The sequence below is a fragment of the Carcharodon carcharias genome, chromosome 13 (assembly GCF_017639515.1).
Source record: "Carcharodon carcharias isolate sCarCar2 chromosome 13, sCarCar2.pri, whole genome shotgun sequence".
NCBI lineage: Eukaryota > Metazoa > Chordata > Chondrichthyes > Lamniformes > Lamnidae > Carcharodon > Carcharodon carcharias.
In genome coordinates this window covers 103,995,090-104,020,265 of record NC_054479.1, presented here as the reverse complement: position 1 = coordinate 104,020,265, position 25,176 = coordinate 103,995,090, and the positions used below count along the sequence as shown (strand labels likewise).

The window sequence follows — 25,176 nt, the reverse complement described above, 5'->3', positions numbered from 1 at the left end:
ACAAAGCCTTTGAAACCCATGACCACTGCCACCTAGAAAAACCAAGGCAGCAGATACATAGGAACATCACCACTTGGAAGTTCCCTTCCAAACCACACACCATTCTGACGTGGAAATATATTGCCGTTTCTTCAATGTCGTTGGGTCAACGTCCTGGAGCTCGCTCCCTAACAGCACTATGGATGTACCTACACCACATGGACTGCAGCGGTTCAAGAAGGCAGCCCACCACCACCTTCTCAATGGCAGTTAGGGATGGGCAATAAATGCTGGCCTAGCCAGTGACGCCAACATCCCATGAAGGATTTAAAAAAAAAAATAGTCTGGTTGGTCTTTTGAAAGTCCAAATGTCACTTTGTTTTTCCTTTTTGTTTTAAGTTAAAAATCTTTCACTTCTGTAGTACATTAACATTAAAAGAATATGACTTTTTATTCATCCATGGGATGTGGGCATCGCTGGTATGGCTATACTTTTGTTGCCCATCCCTAATTGCCCTTGAAACTGAGTGGCTTGATGGACTATTTCAGAAGACAGTTAAGAGTCAACCACATTGCTGTGGGTCTGGAGTCCCATGTAGGCCAGGGGACGTTAGCTAGCCAGATGGGCTTTTAGAACAATTAATGATAATTGTCATGGTCACCATTACTGAGACTAGCTCTTTATTCCAGATTATTAACTGCATTTAAATTCCACCATCTGCTTTAGTGGGATTTGAACCCATGCCCCCAGGGCATTAGTCTGGCCCTCCAGTTTATCAGACCAGTGACAGTACTACTACGCCATCTTCCATGATTTTAATATAAAAGTTTTCCAGAGGAGCATACTCGCAGAAATGCCTGCAAGTGTAGCACCAATTCTGGCGTTCTATATTTGCCCTTCAGATTTCAATATACTTTTGTTTTGGAAGAAAAAGAACAAATGAAGGAATATTGGGTATACCTTTAGTTTAATGGCAAAGTTATGCAACTACTTGTCTTCACAAATCACACGTTTATAATCATGGCTGTTCTGATGTTGTCACCTTTCTGGGTGCTGTTGGGTCAGCTTTTTGCCGTCTTCCTCAGTTGTCATATATGCTTAACCAGCCACTTGTGCTGGTCGACTGCATCACCATATCAACAAGCTCCGGGAGGAAAGGCGTGGTAGGAGGGGTTAGTGGTCCTTGCTCTCCTTGGGCATTGCATTGTGATGGCCCATGCACTTGGGTTGGCCACATTTAAGAGCTGTTTGATGTTGGCTGCTCTTACTCACCAGATTGCAACCAGTCCTGTTATGTAAATTCATAGGCTTTATTCCCACAAGCCTTCTCTAAACCCCCATTAACCCCTGGAAAGCTAGCATGCTAGCAACAATTTCTAGACGAAGATGTCTTGGCGCTGCTTGAGATGTTGTGATATTTTTGGTTTTAATTGCTTTACTTGTTCTCTATGATATATGTTACTCTGAGCTTAATGTGTTATACCCAAAGGTCACACCAAATCCAATCTGATTGTAATGCAAATGGACGTTTCTGCAATGTTAATTCTACAACTACAAATTGTCTCATAATGCAGGATGACAAACCCAAATCTTTTGGCAGTCAATTATCTCAAGAAGGCATGCAATTAGAACAGCTAACAGAAGAAATTGAAACAGTGTTTTGTGACACACTTCTTTTACCCAATCATCACTAAGATTTGGGGAAACAGCAGTTGTTAAATCTAAATCCTGTGCTTAATTTAACCCAAAATATCCAATCACACCAAAATTTTTACTTTTATTTGCCTATCCTCAATGCATGCTGCTCCGTATAATATATGTGCAAATTTAAATTAGTGCGCTGGTAATGTAAATTTGTAAAATAGCTTAGTGTAAATTCTACTTTTGCTAAAAATCTACTTCTATTGAAAGAAGTGTAGCAAGTGGTTCTGAGCCGCCTTTCCAATTACATTTGAGAGAAAATGTGATATTTCTAAATAAGCAACTCAATGATGTAAAATTGAAATGGGTGCACAATTTATTCAAATGCGTCTCCATCCATAATTAGCCATAGCCCATGAGGAGCTCAAGGCATCTTTCCTCTGTTCGTTTCAATTCTACATGCTGCTGTCATTCCTCTCTATATCCAGTTTCTCATGATGTCCACCCATGAAGTCTCTCCAACCTGGCATGTCCTTTCTGATGTTTCACCTTCTGTTGTTGCCCACATTTTCCACTGATTCTACAGTTGAGTGTTGGTCAAATGTGCATATATTGTCTGCCTTACAAAGCAATACATCATATGATCTGTAAGGAAAGTCAAACATACAGGTTGATTTTATTTGCCAATATTATTCTATGACACCACAATAATGCATTGGATATGAAATGGTGCTGTATGGGCTGCATTTTTCCAAAGGAGCTGGAAGTCCTGGAAAACAGGAACCAACCCTACTCCGATGGGCGGCATTTTTCTGGCAGGGGCCAATTAACAGGCTGCCACTGGGGCCTGCATCCATTTGAGGATGAGAGCTTGCCCCAGAGAGTTGCCTCGACAGCGCTACCACTAGCAGTGGAGAGTGCTGAGGCTGCATCACCAGGCAGAGACCCCCTCTGTGCCAAGGAACCTTGAAGAGCATGTAAGTCCCTGTACAAGGCAGGCAAACCCCAGCGATTGGAGCAGAGAGGTGTTGTAACGAAGGCCCCATGGATGCAGGAGTGGTGGCCATTGCCGCTGTGGGGTGGGGGGAATCTTCTATATGCCATGGAGCACCCATTAAGGAGGCCACCCTGCCCTACCCCCACCCCTGGGAACCTGCTGGGAGGCTGCCAGTGTTTACCTGGTACATGTTGTTGGGGTGGGGGGGTGGGCTCCCAACGTAGACAAAATGCTCACACAGACAGGGATTGGCCCTCACTTGGGTCATTAAGTGATGATTCAGGCTCCCACTCCTGGCAATATGCCATGGTGGCGGGAAGGCATCAGATCCATCTCCCAATTCCACCTGTCACCATGTTGCCTGCCCTCCCACCCCACCCCCAGCTCCTCCAATAGACTGGGAAATTCAGCATATGCCATAATTGAGACACAAATCCTATACTGCTAATTCTTTAAGGTCCCCTTTGTTTAGCCCCCTCCCTTCCACTCCCCCACCCCTCCTAACCAGCTTCTAATCAGGTCTTCCATCATCTTGTACTATTCAACCCTCTTCCCTCTCCTCTGCGCTGTGCATCTTCTCATCATTCTTGCCTTTAACCTGCACCTAAATTCATTTGAATAATCTTTGATTTCTCAGCACTCTCCCTTCTCTGAAGCCTCATCTTCTCTCAAACTCCTCTATGCTCAACCATAGTCCTGGCTTTGTCATTACATAAAACTTGACCAGCATTTCAACCATTCTCTCTTCTCTTTCCTAATACAAAATCACTTGTTTGTCTCAACTGCTACCAACCTCCCCTTTTTCCCGTTGAAAATCTACCACTTACTCCCTTGCAAATTCCCCCTATTTCCAACTCCATCAGTCTGCTGTACAGTGAACTTGTTTCTACACCATGTCCCTTCTATTTCCACCACACGTCCTCATCTCCATCTTTGCCTTCCTTCCACACATTGGATACTAAGTGCAAGGAGCTACTGCCACCTTCTTTCTTTGCTTCCCATCCCTTCCATCTCAGCCCTCTCAAGGTGTGAGCATCTTGTCACAAATTCACAATTTTTATTTTGAATTTGAAAATTTAAAATACAAATTTGCAGTGTTGAAATCCAGCTGGTGAAGAGTGAATTGGAAAGAGATGAGAAGTGGGGGAGAAAAAGAGGAATGGCAACAGACAGATGTGGAGAAAGGAGAGAGAAGCCAAAGTAAAGGAATTTGAAAGGGACAGAGTTTGAGGGATATAAAGTGATAAATAATGTGCACATAGATGCTGACAATGCTTAACTCTACCTATCTGCTTCCACAATTGAATGCCAGACTGTTGTAATTTCTGACTGTTTCTTTAAAATCAAGACTAGACAGCCTGGATTTTCACTGAGTTGGGAGCCCTTTAAAATTGGCAGGTGGGTCACAATTCCGAGATTCTCAACCCCATTCCCAAGGTGTCTGATTTTCATCATTAAAGATGTAAAACAAAAACAGGATTACCTGGAAAAACTCAGCAGGTCTGGCAGCATCGGCGGAGAAGAAAAGAGTTGACGTTTCGAGTCCTCATGACCCTTCGACAGAACTTGAGTTCGAGTCCAGGAAAGAGTTGAAATATAAGCTGGTTTAAGGTGTGTGTGTGGGGGGCGGAGAGATAGAGAGACAGAGAGGTGGAGGGGGGGGTGTGGTTGTAGGGACAAACAAGCAGTGATAGAAGCAGATCATCAAAAGATGTCAACGACAATAGTACAATAGAACACATAGGTGTTAAAGTTAAAGTTAGTGATATTATCTAAACGAATGTGCTAATTAAGAATGGATGGTAGGGCACTCAAGGTATAGCTCTAGTGGGGTTTTTTTTTTTATAATGGAAATAGGTGGGAAAAGGAAAATCTTTATAATTTATTGGAAAAAAAAAGGGAAGGGGGAAACAGAAAGGGGGTGGGGATGGGGGAGGAGCTCACGACCTAAAGTTGTTGAATTCAATATTCAGTCCGGAAGGCTGTAAAGTTCCTAGTCGGAAGATGAGGTGTTGTTCCTCCAGTTTGCGTTGGGCTTCACTGGAACAATGCAGCAAGCCAAGGACAGACATGTGGGCAAGAGAGCAGGGTGGAGTGTTAAAATGGCAAGCGACAGGGAGGTTTGGGTCATTCTTGCGGACAGACCGCAGGTGTTCTGCAAAGCGGTCGCCCAGTTTACGTTTGGTCTCTCCAATGTAGAGGAGACCACATTGGGAGCAACAAATGCAGTAGACTAAGTTGGGGGAAATGCAAGTGAAATGCTGCTTCACTTGAAAGGAGTGTTTGGGTCCTTGGACGGTGAGGAGAGAGGAAGTGAAGGGGCAGATGTTGCATCTTTTGCGTGGGCATGGGGTGGTGCCATAGGTGGGGGTTGAGGAGTAGGGGGTGATGGAGGAGTGGGCCAGGGTGTCCCGGAGGGAGCGATCCCTACGGAATGCCGATAAGGGGGGTGAAGGGAAGATGTGTTTGGTGGTGGCATCATGCTGGAGTTGGCGGAAATGACGGAGAATGATTCTTTGAATGCAGAGGCTGGTGGGGTGATAAGTGAGGACAAGGGGGACCCTATCATGTTTCTGGGAGGGAGGAGAAGGCGTGAGGGCGGATGCGCGGGAGATGGTCCGGACATGGTTGAGGGCCCTGTCAACGACCGTGGGTGGAAAACCTCGGTTAAGGAAGAAGGAGGACATGTCAGAGGAACTGTTTTTGAATGTAGCATCATCGGAACAGATGCGACGGAGGCGAAGGAACTGAGAGAATGGGATGGAATCCTTACAGGAAGCTGGATGTGAGGAGCTGTAGTCGAGATAGCTGTGGGAGTCGGTGGGTTTGTAATGGATATTGGTGGACAGTCTATCACCAGAGATTGAGACAGAGAGGTCAAGGAAGGGAAGGGAAGTGTCAGAGATGGACCACGTGAAAATGATGGAGGGGTGGAGATTGGAAGCAAAATTAATAAATTTTTCCAAGTCCAGACGAGAGCATGAAGCAGCACCGAAGTAATCATCGATGTACCGGAGAAAGAGTTGTGGAAGGGGGCCGGAGTAGGACTGCAAAAAGGAATGCTCCACATACCCCATAAAGAGACAGGCATAGCTGGGGCCCATGCGGGTACCCATAGCCACACCTTTTATTTGGAGGAAGTGAGAGGAGTTGAAGGAGAAATTGTTCAGCGTGAGAACAAGTTCAGCCAGACGGAGGAGAGTAGTGGTGGATGGGGATTGTTCGGGCCTCTGTTCAAGGAAGAAGCTAAGGGCCCTCAGACCATCCTGGTGGGGGATGGAGGTGTAGAGGGATTGGACGTCCATGGTGAAGAGGAAGCGGTTGGGGCTAGGGAACTGGAAATTGTTGATGTGACGTAAGGCTTCTATCTCCTACCCAAAATCCACAAACAGAACTGCCCCGGTAGACCGATCGTCTCAGCTTGCTCCTGCCCCACAGAACTCATTTCTCGTTATCTTGACTCCCTTCTCTCTCCCCTTGTCCAGTCCCTTCCCACCTACATCCGTGATTCCTCTGACACCTTACGTCACATCAACAATTTCCAGTTCCCTGGCCCCAACTGCTTCCTCTTCACCATGGACGTCCAATCCCTCTACACCTCCATCCCCCACCAGGATGGTCTGAGGGCCCTTAGCTTCTTCCTCGAACAGAGGCCCGAACAATCCCTATCCACCACTACTCTCCTCCGTCTGGCTGAACTTGTTCTCACACTGAACAATTTCTCCTTCAACTCCTCTCACTTCCTCCAAATAAAAGGTGTGGCTATGGGTACCCGCATGGGCCCCAGCTATGCCTGTCTCTTTATGGGGTATGTGGAGCATTCCTTGTTGCAGTCCTACTCCGGCCCCCTTCCACAACTCTTTCTCCGGTACATCGATGATTACTTCGGTGCTGCTTCATGCTCTCGTCGGGACTTGGAAAAATTTATTAATTTTGCTTCCAATCTCCACCCCTCCATCATTTTCACGTGGTCCATCTCTGACACTTCCCTTCCCTTCCTTGACCTCTCTGTCTCAATCTCTGGTGATAGACTGTCCACCAATATCCATTACAAACCCACCGACTCCCACAGCTATCTCGACTACAGCTCCTCACACCCCGCTTCCTGTAAGGACTCCATCCCATTCTCTCAGTTCCTTCGCCTCCGTCGCATCTGTTCCGATGATGCTACCTTCAAAAACAGTTCCTCTGACATGTCCTCCTTCTTCCTTAACCGAGGTTTCCCACCCACGGTCGTTGACAGGGCCCTCAACCATGTCCGGCCCATCTCCCGCGCATCCGCCCTCACGCCTTCTCCTGCCTCCCAGAAACATGATAGGGTCCCCCTTGTCCTCACTTATCACCCCACCAGCCTCCGCATTCAAAGGATCATCCTCTGCCATTTCCGCCAACTCCAGCATGATGCCACCACCAAACACATCTTCCCTTCACCCCCCTTATCGGCATTCCGTAGGGATTGCTCCCTCCGGGACACCCTGGCCCACTCCTCCATCACCCCCTACTCCTCAACCCCCCCCCATGGCACCACCCCATGCCCATGCAAAAGATGCAACACCTGCCCCTTCACTTCCTCTCTCCTCACCATCCAAGGACCCAAACACTCCTTTCAAGTGAAGCAGCATTTCACTTGCATTTCCCCCAATTTAGTCTACTGCATTCGTTGCTCCCAATGTGGTCTCCTCTACATTGGAGAGACCAAACGTAAACTGGGCGACCGCTTTGCAGAACACCTGCGGTCTGTCCGCAAGAATGACCCAAACCTCCCTGTCGCTTGCCATTTTAACACTCCACCCTGCTCTCTTGCCCACATGTCTGTCCTTGGCTTGCTGCATTGTTCTAGTGAAGCCCAACGCAAACTGGAGGAACAACACCTCATCTTCCGACTAGGGACTTTACAGCCTTCCGGACTGAATATTGAATTCAACAACTTTAGGTCGTGAGCTCCCTCCCCCATCCCCACCCCCTTTCTGTTTCCCCCTTCCCTTTTTTTTTCCAATAAATTATAAAGATTTTCCTTTTCCCACCTATTTCCATTATAAAAAAAAAACCCCCACTAGAGCTATACCTTGAGTGCCCTACCATCCATTCTTAATTAGCACATTCGTTTAGATAATATCACCAACTTTAACTTTAACACCTATGTGTTCTATTGTACTATTGTCGTTGACATCTTTTGATGATCTGCTTCTATCACTGCTTGTTTGTCCCTACAACCACACCCCCCCCTCCACCTCTCTGTCTCTCTATCTCTCCGCCCCCCACACACACACCTTAAACCAGCTTATATTTCAACTCTTTCCTGGACTCGAACTCAAGTTCTGTCGAAGGGTCATGAGGACTCGAAACGTCAACTCTTTTCTTCTCCGCCGATGCTGCCAGACCTGCTGAGTTTTTCCAGGTAATTCTGTTTTTGTTTTGGATTTCCAGCATCCGCAGTTTTTTTGTTTTTTTGTTTTTATCATTAAAGATGTAGGCTGGTTCCTGTCAAAAGCCCACATCTGACACTCCTGACCTGGCTGGCTCCATTGCAGAGATAGGCATCACCTACTCCTCCACAACTCTCATAGAGCCGGGGCCAGGTTTTTAAAGAGTCATTGTACATGGCCCCTGAGAGGAGTCGTGAACCCTTGTCTGCATGAGGGGACCTGTTAATAGGTAAGTTCAAAAGGTTGTCCTCATGCCCCCATGCCAAGCTCTGCCCTTCCATTCACTCCCCAAGGGCCCTCATGCCTCCATGCCAAGTTCTGCCCTTCCACTCACTCCTCAAGGGCCCTCATGCCTCCATGCCAAGCTCTGCCCTGCCACTCACTCCTCAAGGGCCCTCATGTCCCCATGACAAGCTATGGCACTTCCATGCCCATTAATCAACTGTACACTGTCTAGAACCAATGAACCCTATTGTGTATTGTGGTCTGTGTTAAAAAAAACGCTTTAAGAAAGTAATTCATTCATAACTTTCTCCTTTCTTGAAAAAAACGTCATTTCTCTACAAGCTAATAAAAGTGTTAATCATCCAGACCCTTAAAGTATCAATGACAAAAAATCACAAACCCTTGAAACCACAGCTTGTGTAAACAAGCATTGTGAAATTGGCAGCAGAGATCAAAGAGCCTGAGCTGTCAATCAATGTTTTCTCTGGGACTCAGGTGTTTTAGTACTCTAATGGATGTCTGAACTCACAGCCAAGCATACATAATGAGGCTTGGCTGAGACCCCAGACATCAATGAAGCATATTGAAACATTATAGGAAATGTTTCGCTCTTCACGCCCTCCTGAGGGTGATTTGTTTATTTCTCCCCTTGACCTTGGAACATGACCTTGCATTTTTAAACAGTTTGTTCTGTCTCAGTTCAAATTGTTCAACTTTCAGTTGACTGGAAATTTTGAAATCATATCTTCACAAATAAAGGGGCATAGCCTTGTAACACTGGTAACAGTGAATCAACTCCCTCATTTTTGTTTTCAAATCCCTCCATGCCCTCTCTGCATTCTGAATGATGTTCTCCAACTGAGTGCCCAACGCTCACTTTCGAATTAGTTTTGAAATCCCCATGGGGGAATGATTCCTTCATTAACTACTTTCTGACTATTCTCCCTGAACTTCACTTTACCTTGCAAAACCCCCAAAAGCCTTTGTCTTTGAGCAGTCATTGTTTCCATTCCCCACCTCAAATTTCTCTCATTTTGTGCTCTGTATCTACCTCCACTACTTCATTAAGCCCTCTGAGATACTTCACCTCACATCAAGAGTACTCCATTATGTTTCTGCTTCTGAAAGTAAAATCTGAAGGTTCTTTTTCCAGACAACTAATTGGAAAATGGGCATCTCTATTACTCATGCATAACTTTTTGATAAACATGATAAACTAAATTGAGTTAACTCAAATGTGGTCATTTTGAGAAGTTGCATGGTTTTCTGCACTCATTTATACAACCTATTAATTTATGAGTGCCTTCTTTGATCTGCAATCTAATTCCTAAAGTACTTGCTCGAAGTACCCTCTGGAGAGAAATAATATTCTTACACTGAATGTTGAAAAATCTAAATTTTGATGATATAGTGTTTCAGGTGTAAAACGCAGTAAAGCAGGAGCATATCTTCTGCAAGGGCATGGAGGTCAATGTGTCTAATTTAGCTTGATTTGCTGTCTTATTAGAAGAAGAATTGTGTGGGTCAGAAATTGACCAAATTTGTGACCTCAGCTCCTCTTGAATGAGGCCCTTGCCAGGAGTGCTGTATCATTAACACATTATTAGGAAAAGAATAAATCAATGTATTTCACCAAATAGCTATTTGATCAAATAAAAGTGCAGGGACCACAAAATCACAGAACAGGTTTGGATGAAGGAAGCCTGTCAGACTGTTTGATCTCATCACTTAGAACATCAGTCCCATCCGTCATGCCATGAGTTGGATTTTACTCATGCCTTTTCACATTTTAATTGCTTTATACCTCATAATTTTCAGGTTTGCTTTGAAATATTTAACCTTTCCCAATTGACTCACTTTATGGATCAGCTCAAATTAAATTTCTGAGGTGACCCATGATGTGTGAAGTATCAAAAACTGTGGAACTCATTGGGATTCCAGGGCAATTATGAAAAGTTCTCGTGACTCCTGTGTTGATTGTACATCTTTCTAAATACTGGCGATATTAATTGCCAGTAGCAATCTAACTTATCGTAATCAATGCAAATACTTTAGAAATAGTGTTATAAATTATTCCTGTGTGATTTCCATATACTAAACCACTCTGTGATTTTATGTGCATCGTTTATAGATCCCTATTGAATGCAAAACCACAAAAAACTTTTCTATTTGCTTTTTGTGTGTTTTGCCTTGAATGATTCTCAAAATAGGCTTTCTAGCAAGTTAGGGCATAATTGCTCATTTATGTCCTAAATAACTATAGGTAGAATACCCTTTATTCGTACATCCAAAAACCAAACACACCCAAAAGTGAAACTTTTTTTGAATGGCTATGCAGTTAATTTGTATGTTAATAAAACAATATAATATTATATTACAGGTGTAATAAGTACTAACAGGTAAGAAGTAGGGTATGTGAGAGTTGGCAAATGGAGAAACAGCCTAGTATTTTTAGACTATAGCTAGCCTAGGCTTAGGCTATTGTAATGTAAGTAGGTCTAGGCTAACCATCTACACGTTTGATCCAAAAGATGAAAATATCTGAATACCGAAATGCAATCGGCCCCAAGGGTTTCAGATAAAGAATACTCAACTTGTAGCATCAAACTATTTTCCTTACACCAACTGTAGTAGGGTTCCTGCTTGTTTCCATTAGTAATATAAGGACAACCTGGGCAGAATTGACTGAAAAAGCACACATGATCAAGGCAATTTAACTGTCAGTTATACCCCGCACCACTTACACTCATGTTCTCTGTGATCTGTTATGCTGGTTTAAGATTCATTTCACTCAAATCAGGCCCTGCCCACAAGACTGAACATGCCTCTAAGCTGAATGATTGTGTTGGTCCAGGAAGCCTCTTTAAATTGTACTTTCTAAATTCCTTATTCACCTGTAGGTATATTTCAAAGCTTTTACATATCAAAAAATATTTAATTTACTAAGAAATTGGCCAATGTTTGCCAATTAAACTATCGAATGGTTCATTGTAGTTTTTTTAGTGATTTTAAATCAGGTTAGTCACAGGTGGAGAACTGAACACATTCAAAATATTGATTTTTGGCGATTAAACACGTTTTCAGCTGTATTAATAAAACTGTACCAGGTTACTGTTCTTAAATACATCAAGGAATTCTGTGCAATAGAAAGAAAACTAATAAACAAGTAAATTACATTCTATTGTGCTGTTAGATGCTGTTCGTGGAAGGTTTAATGTTTGATTATGCAAATCAATTTTATCAGATGCTTGAACTGCAACCTAACCAGCGCATTTGGACGCAATTTCCCAATTGAAGCCAAAGTGGAAAATGTGCCCCACTAAATCCATCTGCAATGCAATAATGGTGTGACCTTGCAAAAATATTCTGGCAATGGTTCACATGTTACATCACTCGCCATTGTGTAGGTCTCTACTGTTCACAAAACATAGGGACAGGAGTAGGCCATTCAGCCTGTCAAGCCTGCACCGCCATTCAGTTATATCATGGCTGACCATCCACCTCAAAGCCACTGTCCTGTGCTATGTCCATTTCCCTTGATGTCATTAGTATCCAGAAATCTATCAATTTCTGTCTTGAACATGCTTAATGATTGAGCTTCCACAGCCTTCTGGGCTAGAGAATTCCAAAGATTCACCACCCCCTGAGTGAATAAATTCCTCTAAATCTCAGTCTTAAATGGCCTGTCCCTTATTCTGAGACTGTTTCTCCTGGTTCTAAACTCACCACCAGCGGTAACATCTTATCTGTCATGTCCTGTAAGAATTTGTAAGTTTCATCAAGATTACCTCTCATTCTTCAAAACACTAGAGAATGCAGGCCCAGTTTCCTCAATCTCTCCTCATAAGACAATCCCGCCATCTCAGGGATTAGTCTGGTGAATGTCCGACATATCAAAAAAAATTTGAAAAGTTAGTAAGAAGCCTGATACTGCACCATGTTACTGTTGTCTGCATTAGCCTTCAGCAAGAGAAGTATAACTATGATTGGAGCCTACCATTATATAGTATGTCTGCTGTGGGACTGAAGGACATTACTAACTCTTCTCAATCTTTAACCTAAAATAATATTAGTTCCTTTTAGCAGGTGCAGAGGTAACATGATGCAAAAAAAAAGTACAAGACTTAAAAGTAAATCCACCTTTGTGAATCACCATCTAGGGATGGGCAATAAATGCTGCCCCAGCCATTGAGGCCCACATCCTGTGAATGAATTAAAAAAAAATCACCAGCCAATATCCCTGCTATCTAAGTAAATTGCAATCCAGTAAATGCAGCATGCTTTAATACACGCTGTAAATTATATATGATTCTTGTGAAACAGACCACCATCAATAAATTGGAAAGACTCTAGCTGATTCAAAAATGCTGTTTTTTCCAAACAAAAGATTCTACCTCTGTGCAGCACACAGAGTCATAACCTGCAGTATAATAGAGCCTATACTTCCTGACATTTGACAAAATCTGAAAGCATGGATGTGATATCTTGTTTCAGAAATGATAAAGGCTTTACACATTCCATAATTAATCATAAATGCACCTCAACATTACAGGATCACTTTATTTAATTAGGTCACTATTTAGAAATAGTGTTACATTATCTTAACTAGACATGTTAATGACAGAAGAGCAGAATAAACCGTTTTAATCTATGCTCAAATTCTGTACAGTAACATTTGCCTACATCAATTTATAAATCCTTTTGAGAGTGTCACTTGGGGTAGAAATTTGACTGGGCTCATCTATAGTCATAGTATTAGTACCACAATGCCACAACACCTGAAATTTGGCCTTGCAACACATTTCAATAACTTTTTGGTGAGTTATGAGCGTTTGCATGAGGTTTAGTCAGCCTTCCTTGCCAGGGTGGGGAGATTGAGTGGGGGGGAGAGGGCTGTTGGATGTTGCCTGTCATGCCTCACAAGTACTATGGAGCCATGAGCAGTACTCCTTTCCTTCCTGGATCTAAGTAAAAAAGTTTTTAAAATGCAAACTTATCGTTTTGGTGACAGCATTTTAAAATTCATTTTTGGAATGTACGCATCAATGGCAAGGCCAACATTGATTATCCATCCCTATTTATCTCAAGAGTTGGTGGTGAGCCACCTTCTTGAGCGCTGCTGTCACCCACAGTATTGTTAGGCAGGGAGTTCCAGGGTTTTGATCCAGGGACAGTGAAGGAATGGTGAGTTCCATGTCAGGATGGTGGGAACTTGTAGGAGGTGGTGTTCCCGTGCATCTGCTGCCCTTGTCCTTCTAGTTGGTAGAAGTTGTGGGTTTGGCAGGTACTGTCAAAGGAAGCTTGGCAAGTTGCTGCAGTGCATCATATATATAGTACAGGCTGCTGCCAATGTGCATTGGTGGTGGAGAGAGTGAACGTTTAAGGTGGTGGATGGGGTGCCAATCAAGCAGACTGCTTTATCGTGGATACTGTCGAGCTTCTTGAGTGTTGTTGGAGCTGCCCTCATCCAAACAAGTGGTAAGTATTCCATCACTCCTGTTTTGTGCCTAGTAGATGGTGAGCCAGCTTTTGGAAGGGGGTGGTTATTTGGTGGGGAGGTGGGGGGGGGGGGGGGGGGGGGGGGTGGTGGGGTGGGGGGGAGGCGGCGGAGGCGGGTGTTGGGGATGGTGGTGTCAAGAGGCAAATTACTTACTGCAAAGTACCAAGCCTCTGACCTGGTCTTCTAGCCATTTTATTTACGTGACAGGTCCAGTTGAATGTCTGGTCAATGGCAAGCCCCATGATGTTGATGGCGGGGGTTTGTTGATTGTAATGCCTTCGAGTATCAATGGAAGATGGTTAGATTCTCTCTTGATGGAGATCGTCATTGCCTGGTACTTGTGTGGCATGATGATTTTTGCCATTTATCAACCCAAGACTGAATGTTGCCAAAGGTCTTGCTGCAGCAGACACAGACTACTTCATAATCTGAGGAGGAACATTGTGCAATCATCAGCGAACATTTTTTAAAAATTCATTCACAGGATGTGGGCTTCGCTGGCTGGGCTAGCATTTATTGCCCATTCCTAGTTGCCCTTGAGAAGGTGGTCGTGAGCTGCCGCCTTGAACCGGTGCAGTTCATTGCATGTTGGCAATTATGTTGGAGGGAAGGTCATTAATGAGGCAGCTGAAGATGACACTACCCTGAGGAACACCTGCAATATCCTGGGACTCAGATGCTTGGCCTATGACAACCTCAACCATCTTTCTGGGTGCTAAGTGTGACTCCAACCTGCGGAGAGTTTTCCTCTGATTCCCATTGAGTTCCATTTTGCCAGGGCTCCTTGATGTCAAATTCAATCAACCACAGCCTTGATGACAAAGGGCAGTTATACCTCATCTCTGGAATTCAACTCTTTTGTCCAAAGCTGTAATGAGGTCCTAGTTAAGTGAAACAGGCTGCTCAGAATACTTCATATTCTTGGAGCGGTGTTAAGCCTGTTACATATGCTAATGAGGGGGCCATGTGCATGTTTTAGGCAGCCAAAGACCTGAAAATCATCCACACCCAAAATGACATAAGATGTTTTGGGGCATCGGATGTAGCGCTGCAAAATTGATCATCTTTGCCCCTGTTTTCCAGATGGGAAATGAAGCAAGGGAAAAACCTGAAGAAGGACATGACCCAAGTATATGCCCCGGGTTTAGGCCCAAGCAGGAGATTATAGAATTTGTTTGCAAGATTGTTTAGGAAATGAAAAAGACAGCAAAAGGTAGCAACAGATAAAAATGCATCAGTTGAAGAGCAAACAACCATTTTCTTGACATATGTGTACTTCCTGAATAGGTAGAAGGCTTGTTCTTGTATATCAATATTGTGTGTTAACTTTACATTTGAACAAGTAAAAACAGACTCGTAAGGGTTCTTAGTGTATATTGTGCCATTTGACCTTGGAGATTTTATGCCGAATGTTTTTATTAACTACTTACTGAATATATTTTCAGCTGTGGAAGAATTGAAGGTGTCTATATTATTAGCTAACATCAAGTGTATGCTTCAAGATGTAATAAATTATTTTAAGCATAAGAGAATACGAATCCATGAATAAAATTACAAAACTCTGAATGAATATTGCTGTAAATGAAAATTTTTGCCAAGTTATGTCATTTAATAATTATTAAATTAGATTTCTGACTGCAAAGATATTGGAAAGCTACTTTACTACAAATTACAATCAAGGATCTAAAACATCTGAAATTACTCGAATGTAAATTCTGAACAAGACACTTAAAAATGACAAACTGCTGCGTGCCAAAAGTGAGAGCACACGCTGCCGTAAGAACTGAAACAAGTGGGAAAACTACCGGGGCCACACATGATGTATGGAAGTTTGCAGTCAGAGCCCAATGGTTTGGAGCTTTTTAAACATCTTTCCTAGCTTGACATATACTGCTGTAAGAAATTGAATGCTTTGACTCCATTGCCAAATGTATTGAACATTGTACTGGGTCAAAGGGATTGAGGGTGGTAGTTAAAATATTCTTGTAGGACGGAGTGATGTCTGATTTGAGTCTATAATTATTTTGTTGTCTCTATTACATGATCTTCTCTGTTACATGATCTCCTCGATGAATGGAAAGTAAATATACCTAATACTAAGTTATCTACTTTTAACCACTGTTGTTATGATCCCCATAGAAACTGCTAACTTTGAAAATGATATTTGAATTTCCAGTGACCCATTGAAAGGATCACACAAAAAGATTTCAAGTTTCAAGACTTTTACCATAACAACAAAACTAAAAGCAACATTGGCTCACCGGTATCTATGAGGCAACTTATACTTTAAACTACAGAAAAGATTCCCATGTAACTTATGGCACAACCAAAAATCCCCTGCCATGGTTATACTTTATGCCAGCCCTTAAGTGGACATTTTATTCTACCGGAACCAATCCAAAGATATTCTCTGCTTCCAATGTGCTGCTTCCTTTCTTGCTTTCCCAACCAGTTAACTGTTAATCCCAGAACTGACTTTCACTGTGAGTGTTACACTGGAGATTCCTTCTCTCTAATCCAAGCTGCGCAAATCTTCCAGCGCCCTTTAAATCCTCTCAAAGTCGGTGGTCTCCATCTGAGCGTGAGCTTCCACCCATGTCCTGTATGGTGAATCATAGGGTCAGCATTTTCTCTCTTAAGCAGTAGCTTCCTCTATCTCCTTCTCTGTCTCCATCTCTCTCTCTCTCCAGGAAACCCTATAACCAGATGCTAAAATGGATTGCTGTATACTCATTACCTCTTAAAGCCTATCTCCATGGCAATGTGAATCACAAGGGCCTTGTATCCATGTAAACTTGCTAATTAGCTATCTTCTAGACCCCAAATCCATTCTATCTTGGAATTAAATAGACAGTTTAAAATATAACCATTTACAAAACCTGATGTTCCTAACATCTTCCTGTAAGACTTGGACACTGAGGCTTAGATTTTTAGCAAGTTGGGATGACACAAGAGCCCTTTAAAAGTGGTGGCCAGGACCTGTTTCTGGATTCCCAACCCCATTTCCAGCTGTACAATTTTCAAGAGTGCCTTTCAAGGGTGTGGGCTGGTTTGTTCTCAGCCAAGAATGCACAATTAAGTTTGGATCAGAGCCCAGACATTCATCACTCTGAGGAAACACCTGAGCCTCAGGGAAAACTTTGCCTGATTGTCAGCTCTGGTTCTCTGATCTCTGCTGTCAATTTCACAATGTTTATTTGCACAAGGTCAAGAGGTTTATTGATACTGTACTTTAAAGGGTCTGGATGGCTGATACTTTGGGCTGTGAAATGAATTTTTTTAAAACATTGTGGAAAGTAATGAATAAATGACTTCTTTAAAGCTTTTTTATGTACATACTATTGTCGTTATAGGGTTAATTGACCCACGATACATTGTATTGAACCAATGGGTATGGAAGTACCATATCCTGGCATAGGTAGCATTATGGGCCATGGGAATGGGGTAGGGTGGAGGGCCATAGATTGGTATAGGTGGCATGAGGGGCTGCGGGTGGGTGAGTAGGGGCATGGCTTGGCATGGGGGCATGAGGTTGCATGAATGGGGCATGGTGAGTGCGTGGGGGGCGTGAGGGGTGATGGCTAAAGGGCCTTCCTGTTTTTAATTTAAGTGGGGTGAAGTCCCTAAACACCAAGGCGGACCTTTTTAAACAGTCCACCTTGGCAGTCCCTGTAGCTGCCTCTGACCTCGTTTTTCTGGGTAGGCCCAACTGCAGCCCACCACCTCATCACTTTCTCCTGAGGTGGGCAGGCCAGGGATTTTCCCGACACCCACTACCCGCCTCGGTGATAGAAATCCAGGTCTGACAGTCTACCCACAGTCAGCGCAGTTGCTTGCCATTGTTCACAGGTGTGAAGATTTTACACCATCTCAACAATTCTCTTGACTTGGGCCCTTCTTGTCCCCGTAGCAACTAAGCTATCCAGGTTTGTTGCCAGGCAGAATTCAGAGCAGGTCACATGACCCCCTTCATTCCACCATTTTACCTTAAATTAAAGAGACAATCCCAAAATATAACAATCTCATAAACTTTGTATTTGCAACACTGTACTTAACATGTAATTCAGTTTTCCACCTCCTGAGTGTTGTGCAGTTGGCTATTACCAGGGAAATTTACATTTTTTCATGGTTCTTTGATTTTATCTATGAGTCATAGTCATCATTCTATTTCAGGGACTATTACATTATAATTACCTACACAAAGTCTGATCCTAACATTTTCCCCACATGTTCTGGGAGGGCTAAACTTTTCCCTTGAAATAAAAAAGTTGAGTTTGTGAGTCAGAAAGAAAGAGCAAAGGTAAAGGCAAACAGTAAAAAATTAAATAGATGGTTTAGATTTCAGCTCCCATAATTTGCACATTTAAATTCTGTATATCATGTTGGTGGATTGAAGTGGTACCATTGCATTAAGGGAGGCCCAATCATAAAAGTTGGTGTTCAGTTATTATAATGGCTCTCAAATGTTTTTCATCAAAACTATTCTTAGTCTTTTGCAGTGCCACTAGGGATGGATACTGTCTCTAGAAATTGTTGCAGAGGGCTAAAGGCCTTGGATAAATATTTCCGGCAGGAGATTATGGCATCATTCTTTCCCACCCCAGAGAACTTCAAAATTGGAAAAGCCATGAAATAATTGAATTTTCATGTAAATGTACAGTGATGTGGAATTTTCTTTTGGATGATGAGTTAATTGCAAGAAGTTTAACAGTACTTTGGTGCTGAGTGGAGATTAATTTTTGAAACTTTCTTGGAAGCTTCATGGTTGAAGCTGGCTGATGAGAGAGGAAACTGTGCAAGTCTCTCTGTAACATACAGTAAGTAGCTCCTTTAGTGCTGAGGGATCTCATCACAGTTGTCATCCCCAGCATTTTTACTGAGTCTTTTCCAAACAACACACTCAATTTTTCCACTTTTGGAGGATGTCAAACCCCAAGGTCATAAAAATAAGATGTCATTAATCAATCCAATCAGGAATTCAGGAGAAATGTATTTGCTCAGAGGGTGATGAGAATGTGAAGCTCATGGAGTGGTTAACATAGATGCATTTAAGGATAAGTACATGAGGGAGAAAGGAATGGAAGGATATGCAGGTAAGGTGAGTTGAAGTTGGCCAGGAGAGTGGAGCATCGGCATAGATCAAATGGCCTGTTTCTGTGCTGTAAATTGTATGTCACATCTTTGTTGTCTAAATGCAATTTTTAAAAAATTCTTTTTATATTTCTGTGTTTCACTGCATTTATATTTTCTCTGTGATGGTACATAGATATCTGTACACTGTATGTGAAATAAAACAGGACTGACAATCACCAGAGTGTTCTACAATCTGTGTAATTGGAGCTGTTGTATCATAATTCTGCTGATGTGGCATTTGGACTAATGCATGTACAAGATAAGTTTCTAAAGACTTTTTAAAATTATTACCAGATGGAACAGGTGCCGCTTTTTAAAACCTGTTTCTTCAACTTTTTCCCTTGCCCTCAATGTCATTGTCCCTCTCATAGGTCCCTCTTCAACCTTGCAGCAGGTTCAGGGTTCTTCGATGTTCATAGAATGCTGAGTTTTTAGTTTGAATTTCAAACAAATGGGGCATGACAACAGGTAAGTGGAGTCGGGGGGAGAAGGTAGCTGGATGGTAGAGTCAGAAGAGAGAAGGTAGCAGGGTGGGAGACTTGGGAGGGAGAATGTTGGAGGGTGGTAGAGTCAGAGGGTAGAAGGTCGCTGGGTGGTACATAAGAACATAAGAAAGAGGAGCAGGAGTAGGCTACTCGGTCCCTGAAGCTGATCTGCCCCAGACCTCAAATCCTCTTTCGTGCCATCTCCTCATAGCCCTCAACTCCCCGATATTTCAAAAGTCTGTCTACCTTCTCTCTAACTACTTTCAGTGACCTACCCTCCACAACTCTCTGGAGTAAAGAATTCCAGACATTCACTACCCTCTGAGAGAAGAAATTCCTTCGCATCTCAGTTTTAAATGAGTGTCCTCTTATTCTGTAACTATGTCCCCTGGTTCATGATTCCCCCACTAGTGGAAACATCTTCTCAACATCTATCCTGTCAAGCCCCCTCAGAATCTTGTATGTTTCAATAAGATGGCCCTTCATTCATCTAAACTCTAATGAAAAAAGGCCTAACCTGTTTAGCCATTCTTGATAAGTCAACCCCTTCATCCCATGAATCAGCCTAGTGAATCTCTTTTGAACTGCCTCCAATGCCAGTATATCCTATCTTAAATATGGGGACCAAAACTGTACACATTATTCCAGGTGTGGCCTCAGGAACACCCTGCACAGTCGTAACAGGACTATTTTTAAACTCCAATCCCCTAGCAATACAGGCCAAAATTCCATTTGCCTTCTTAATTACTTGCTGCACCTGCATGCTAACTTGTTGTGTTTCATGCACAAGAACACTCATACCCCTCTGTGCTGCACTTTTTTGAAGTCACTCTCCATTAAAATAATAGCTTGCCTTTTGATTTTTCCTACCAAAGTGCATGACTTCACACTTTCCTACATTAAACTCCATCTGCCAAGTTTTTGCCCACTCACTCAACCTATCTATATCCCCTTGCAGATTCCTCATGCTCTCATCACAACATGCCTTCCCACCTATTTTTGTATCATCAGCAAATTTGGATACATTACACTCTGCCCCCTCCACCAAGTCATTAATTTTGATAGTAAATAATTGAGGCCCAAGGACTGATCCTTGTGGCACTCCACTAGTTACGTCTTTCCAACCTGAAGAAGACCCATTTATCCAGACTCTGTCTTCTGTGTGTTAACCAATCCTCAATCCTTGCTAATACATTACCCCCAATACAATGAGCTCATATCTTGTGCAATAACTTGTTATGCGGCACCTTATTGAATGCCTTCTGGAAATCCAAATACACTACATCTACCCACTCCCCTTTATCAACTCTGCTTGTTATATCCTCAAAGAACTCTAGCAAATTTGTCAAATATGATTTCCCTTTCACAAAACCATGTTGACTCTTTGATTGTCTTAAGCTTTTTTAAATGTCCTGCTAGTTCTTCCTTGATAATGGACTCTAGCATTTTCCCAAAGACAGATGTTTGCCTGACTGGCCTATAGTTTCCTGCTTTTTGTCTCCCTCTCTTCTTGAACAGGTGCATCACATTAGCAGTTTTCCAATCCACTGGGATGCTCCCGGAATCCAGTGAGTTCTGGAATATTTCGACCAATGCCTTCACTATCTCTGCAGCCACTTCCTTTAAAACCCTTGGATGCAGGCCATCAGATCCTGACTACTTGTCTGCCTTCAGCCCCATTTGTTTGTCAAATACTTTCTCCCTCGTGATAGAGACTGTTACAAGGTCTTTCCTCCCATTAGCTCCTTGCTTATCTGATATCTTTGGGATGTTCATAGTATCCTCCACTGTGAAGACCGATGCAAAATATTGGTATAAATTATCTGCCGTTTCCCTGTTCCCTATTATCAATTCTGCAGTCGCATCCTCCAAGTACCACGCTCACTTTAGCCACTCTTTTTATATACCCATAGAAGCTCTTGCTGTTTGTTTTTATATTTCTTGCCAGTTAACTTTCATAATCAATTTTCTCCCTGTTTATTAGCTTTTTAGTCATCTGCAACTGGTTCCTAAAAAATTCCCAATCCTCTGGCCTACCACTAGTTCTTGCCACTTTGTATGCCTTAGTTTTTGATTGACCATCTTTGTTAACCACAGGTGGTTCATCCTTCTCATCGAATCCTTCTTTTTGACCAGAATAAATTTTTGCTGAGCATTATGAAATATCTGCTTAAACGTCTGCCACTGCTCATCCCCTGATCTTTCCCAGCCTATTTTCCCAGCCCACTTTAGACAGCTCTTTCTTCATACCTCTGTAATTGCCCTTATTTAAGTTGAGGACACTGGTCTGATACCTGAGTTGCTCAGCCTCAAACTGAATTTGAAATTCTACCATGTTAATATTGCTACCCCTAGATGATCCTTAACTATGATATCTCTTATTAATCCCACCTCATTACTCATTACTAGATCTAAAATAGCCTGTTCCTGGGTAGGTTCTGCAACTTATTGCTCTAAGAAACAATCCCTGATGCACCCTACAAATTTGCTTTCCATGCTACCCCGCCAATCTGATTTGTCCAGTCAACATGCAGATTAAAATCACCCTTAACAATCGTAGCACACTTTTTACATGCCTCCATTATTTCCAGATTTATACTTTTTCCTACAGTGAGGCAACTCTTCGGGGTCATATAGACGACTTACACCCATGAATTCTTCCCCTTGCTAATCCTTATTTCCACCCAAACTGATTCCACATCACGATCTATTAAACCTATATCAATACTCACCACTGCACTGATACCTTCCTTTATTAACAAAGCTACCCCAACTCCTTTTCCTTTTTGCCTATTTTTCCAGAACGTCGAATACCTTTGAATATTGAGTTCCCAGTCTTGGTCACCCTGCAACCACGTCTCTGTAATAACTATCAAGTCATATTCATTTCATTCATTTATTTCTATTTGTGCTGTCAACTCATCTATCTTGTTACAAATGCTGCGCGCATTCTGATAAAGAGCCTTAAGCTTTGACTTTTTACCATTATTACTCATTCTGGTTCTGATTTCTGCTGCACCCTTCAGCTTATATTTTCTGCCCCTTCCTGTCACACTTTGATTATCATTCACCTCTTCATTACCCTGTACCTCTGCTCTCTCGGTTCTTTTTGATTTTTTAAACTTCCCTTTAACCCTTTAATTGAAACTCCCCCAATTAGTTTAAAATGCTATCTACAACCCTAGTTATAAGATTTGCCAGGACATTGGTCCCAGCATGGTTCAAATGAAGCCCTTTCCAACAGACCAGCTCTCTCCTTCCCCAGCATTGATGCCAGTGTCCCATGAATCAGAACTCGTTTCACCCCAACAATCTTTGAGTCATGCATTTACCTCTCTAATCTTACTTACCTTATGTCAATTTGCACGTGGCTCTGGTAGTAAACCAGAGATTATTACCTTTGTGGTTCTGCCTTTTAATTTAGCCCTGAGCTGCTTGTAGTCCCTCAGCAGAACCTATTTCCTAGTCCTAACCATGTCGTTGGTACCTACGTGGACCACAATAACAGGATCCTTCCCCTCCCACTCCAAGTTCCTCTCCAGCCCAGAAGAGATGTCCATTACTTTGGCACCAGGTACCAATACATCCTTCGGGACTCTCTGTCTTTGCTGCAGAGAACAGTATCTATTCCCCTAACTATGCTATCCCCTATTTCTACAACATTTCTCTTTTCTCCCCCCACTTGAATGTCGTTCTGTACCATGGTACTGTGGTCAGTTTGCTCGTCCTGTCTGCAGTCTGTGCCCTCGTCCACACCGGAAACAAGAACCTCGTACCTATTGGACAAGGGCACAGGCTGAGGCTCCTCCAAAGCTAAATTTTGGATCCCCATATCTGCCTCACTCACAGTCACGCTCTCCTGTCGCTGACCATGGTCCAAATTTGATGTAATTAACCTAAGGGGTGTGACTGTCTCCTGAAATACAGTGTCCAGGTAACTCTGCCCCTCCCTGATGTGTCGCAGTGTCTGCAGCTTGGACTCCAGCTGATCAAACTCTGAGTTGAAGTTCCTCAAGCAGCCAATACTTGCTGCAGTTGTGGTCACTGTGGATCGCACTGCTGTCCACCTTCTCCCACATACTACAACTGCAACACATCGCCTGCCCAGCCCTCTCTATTCTATTTAATTAATTAATTTGGATGTTAAATATTTTAAAAGTGAATTTCTTAATTATACTTTTCAGCTGTAATAACATCTTCTGACTTAAACCACTTGGCCAATCAGAAGAGGTACCCATCAATCACCTACCTGTTTTCCTTTGACGTCACACTTAGGCCTCCTCTCTCATTCTGCTCTAGGTGCTGCTGACTGCCTGACTCGGGGTCCTCCTCTCGCACTCTCCTCTAGGTGCTGCTGACTGCCTGTCCTAGGGTGGTCTTCTCGCACTCTCCTCTAGGTACTGCCGACTGCCTGTCCCAGGGTCCTCCTCTCGCACTCTCCTCTAGGTGCTGCTGACTGCCTGTCCCAGGGTCCCCCACTGGCAATCTCCCCTAGGGTGACTTGGGAGGGAGGGGGTAGAGGGGTGGTAGAATCAGAAGGAAGAAGGACACGGGGTGGTAGAGTTAGGAGGGAGAAGGTGGTAAGTTGCACCAAAAGTTCTGTGACAGGTGGGAGGCAGCTGGTCAAAGATGGTGGGAAAGTTATAAATTGACAGTTGTTTCCATATCCCTCAATGTATCCCGTTGCCATACCATGCGTCTCTAGACAGGGCACAATCCATCTGAGAATCTTTGCAGATATGGACTGATGTATATTTTAAACCACTCAATTCATTGTAAAATGGAAGCTGCTCTTCTATTCGGAAGAACTTGATATAAGTAGCTGTTATTAGTTTTCTTGTTGCTGTCAGGCTTTCCTGCTTGCATTAATAACTTATCTGGGATAGATGCAATGTGTAAAATTAATACATCGCGATACAAAGTTAAAATGTATATTTTATACCTTGAGAAAACAAGGAACTGAATCTTTCACCCCTTTAATTTGTATATCGATTTGGTGACCATAAATTGTGATTTAGTTTTATTTGATATTGAAAAGTTTTTGTTTGATTGGTTAAATGCTCCAAGAGAAAGATGTTTTGATCCCATAAATGATTTAATGAAAAAGAGCGTAATGTTGTGCTACTAACTGATTTTGATGGATTGCTCTTCCTGCTTTCTCACCATCTCCTGTTGCTGGTCTATAACTTTTGTTACTATGAATAATATAAGAATTTATTTTACATACTCCTAAGCTTTTTTTTGCCCCAACAGCGAGACCGCCCCTCTCCTCCAATAAACACGCCACAGGCAGACGAGGAAGAAGGAGAGAAAAGTTGTGGACCAGCAAGACTATGGGAAGCATTCACTCCTTGTAATGGTTGCCGACCACTTGGCTTCCCAATTTTAACACAGGTTGATATTTTTACTTTCTTATAATTCTTTCCTGCAGAAAAATACATCTATCAAATAGATTGCTATTCTAATTAAAGAACCTTTTTTGTTTGAAAGTAAGAGACTAGATAAGGATATTCTGAGTTCAAAACAGCAAGGCCACAAAATTCATTCATCAAGTGGCAGACCTAGCATGATTCCCTGACGACAGGCAGCAACGCGTGCCGCTACTTCTGCGGCCCAATGAGGTCTTTAGTATGGTGCACACAACTGTGTCCACTGTTTTTGTCCAAACATGTGGAAAAGCACTGTGCTGACATCTCACAGCCCAACCAGCTGATGCGATGCCAGGATAGCAAAACAGGACAACGCAGGTCTTGGCAACGCCCGCATTGTCCATGTTTAAAAGAAGAAGC

The 25,176-nt window shown here is 42.8% G+C and overlaps 1 protein-coding gene across 15 annotated transcripts in view; it reads left to right on the top strand.

Moving 5' to 3' along the window:
- anks1b (ankyrin repeat and sterile alpha motif domain containing 1B) overlaps nucleotides 1-25,176 on the top strand; it is an 865,501-nt gene that overhangs the window by 537,562 nt on the left and 302,763 nt on the right. For 14 of the 15 annotated variants that reach the window (XM_041202975.1, XM_041202978.1, XM_041202973.1 and 11 more), the window contains one exon: nucleotides 24,641-24,781. In XM_041202975.1, the coding sequence (XP_041058909.1) occupies nucleotides 24,641-24,781 (141 nt within the window). Of the gene's footprint in view, nucleotides 1-18,844; nucleotides 18,863-24,640; nucleotides 24,782-25,176 lie in introns of those variants that run through there. The other variant, XM_041202984.1, reaches the window with a different exon arrangement.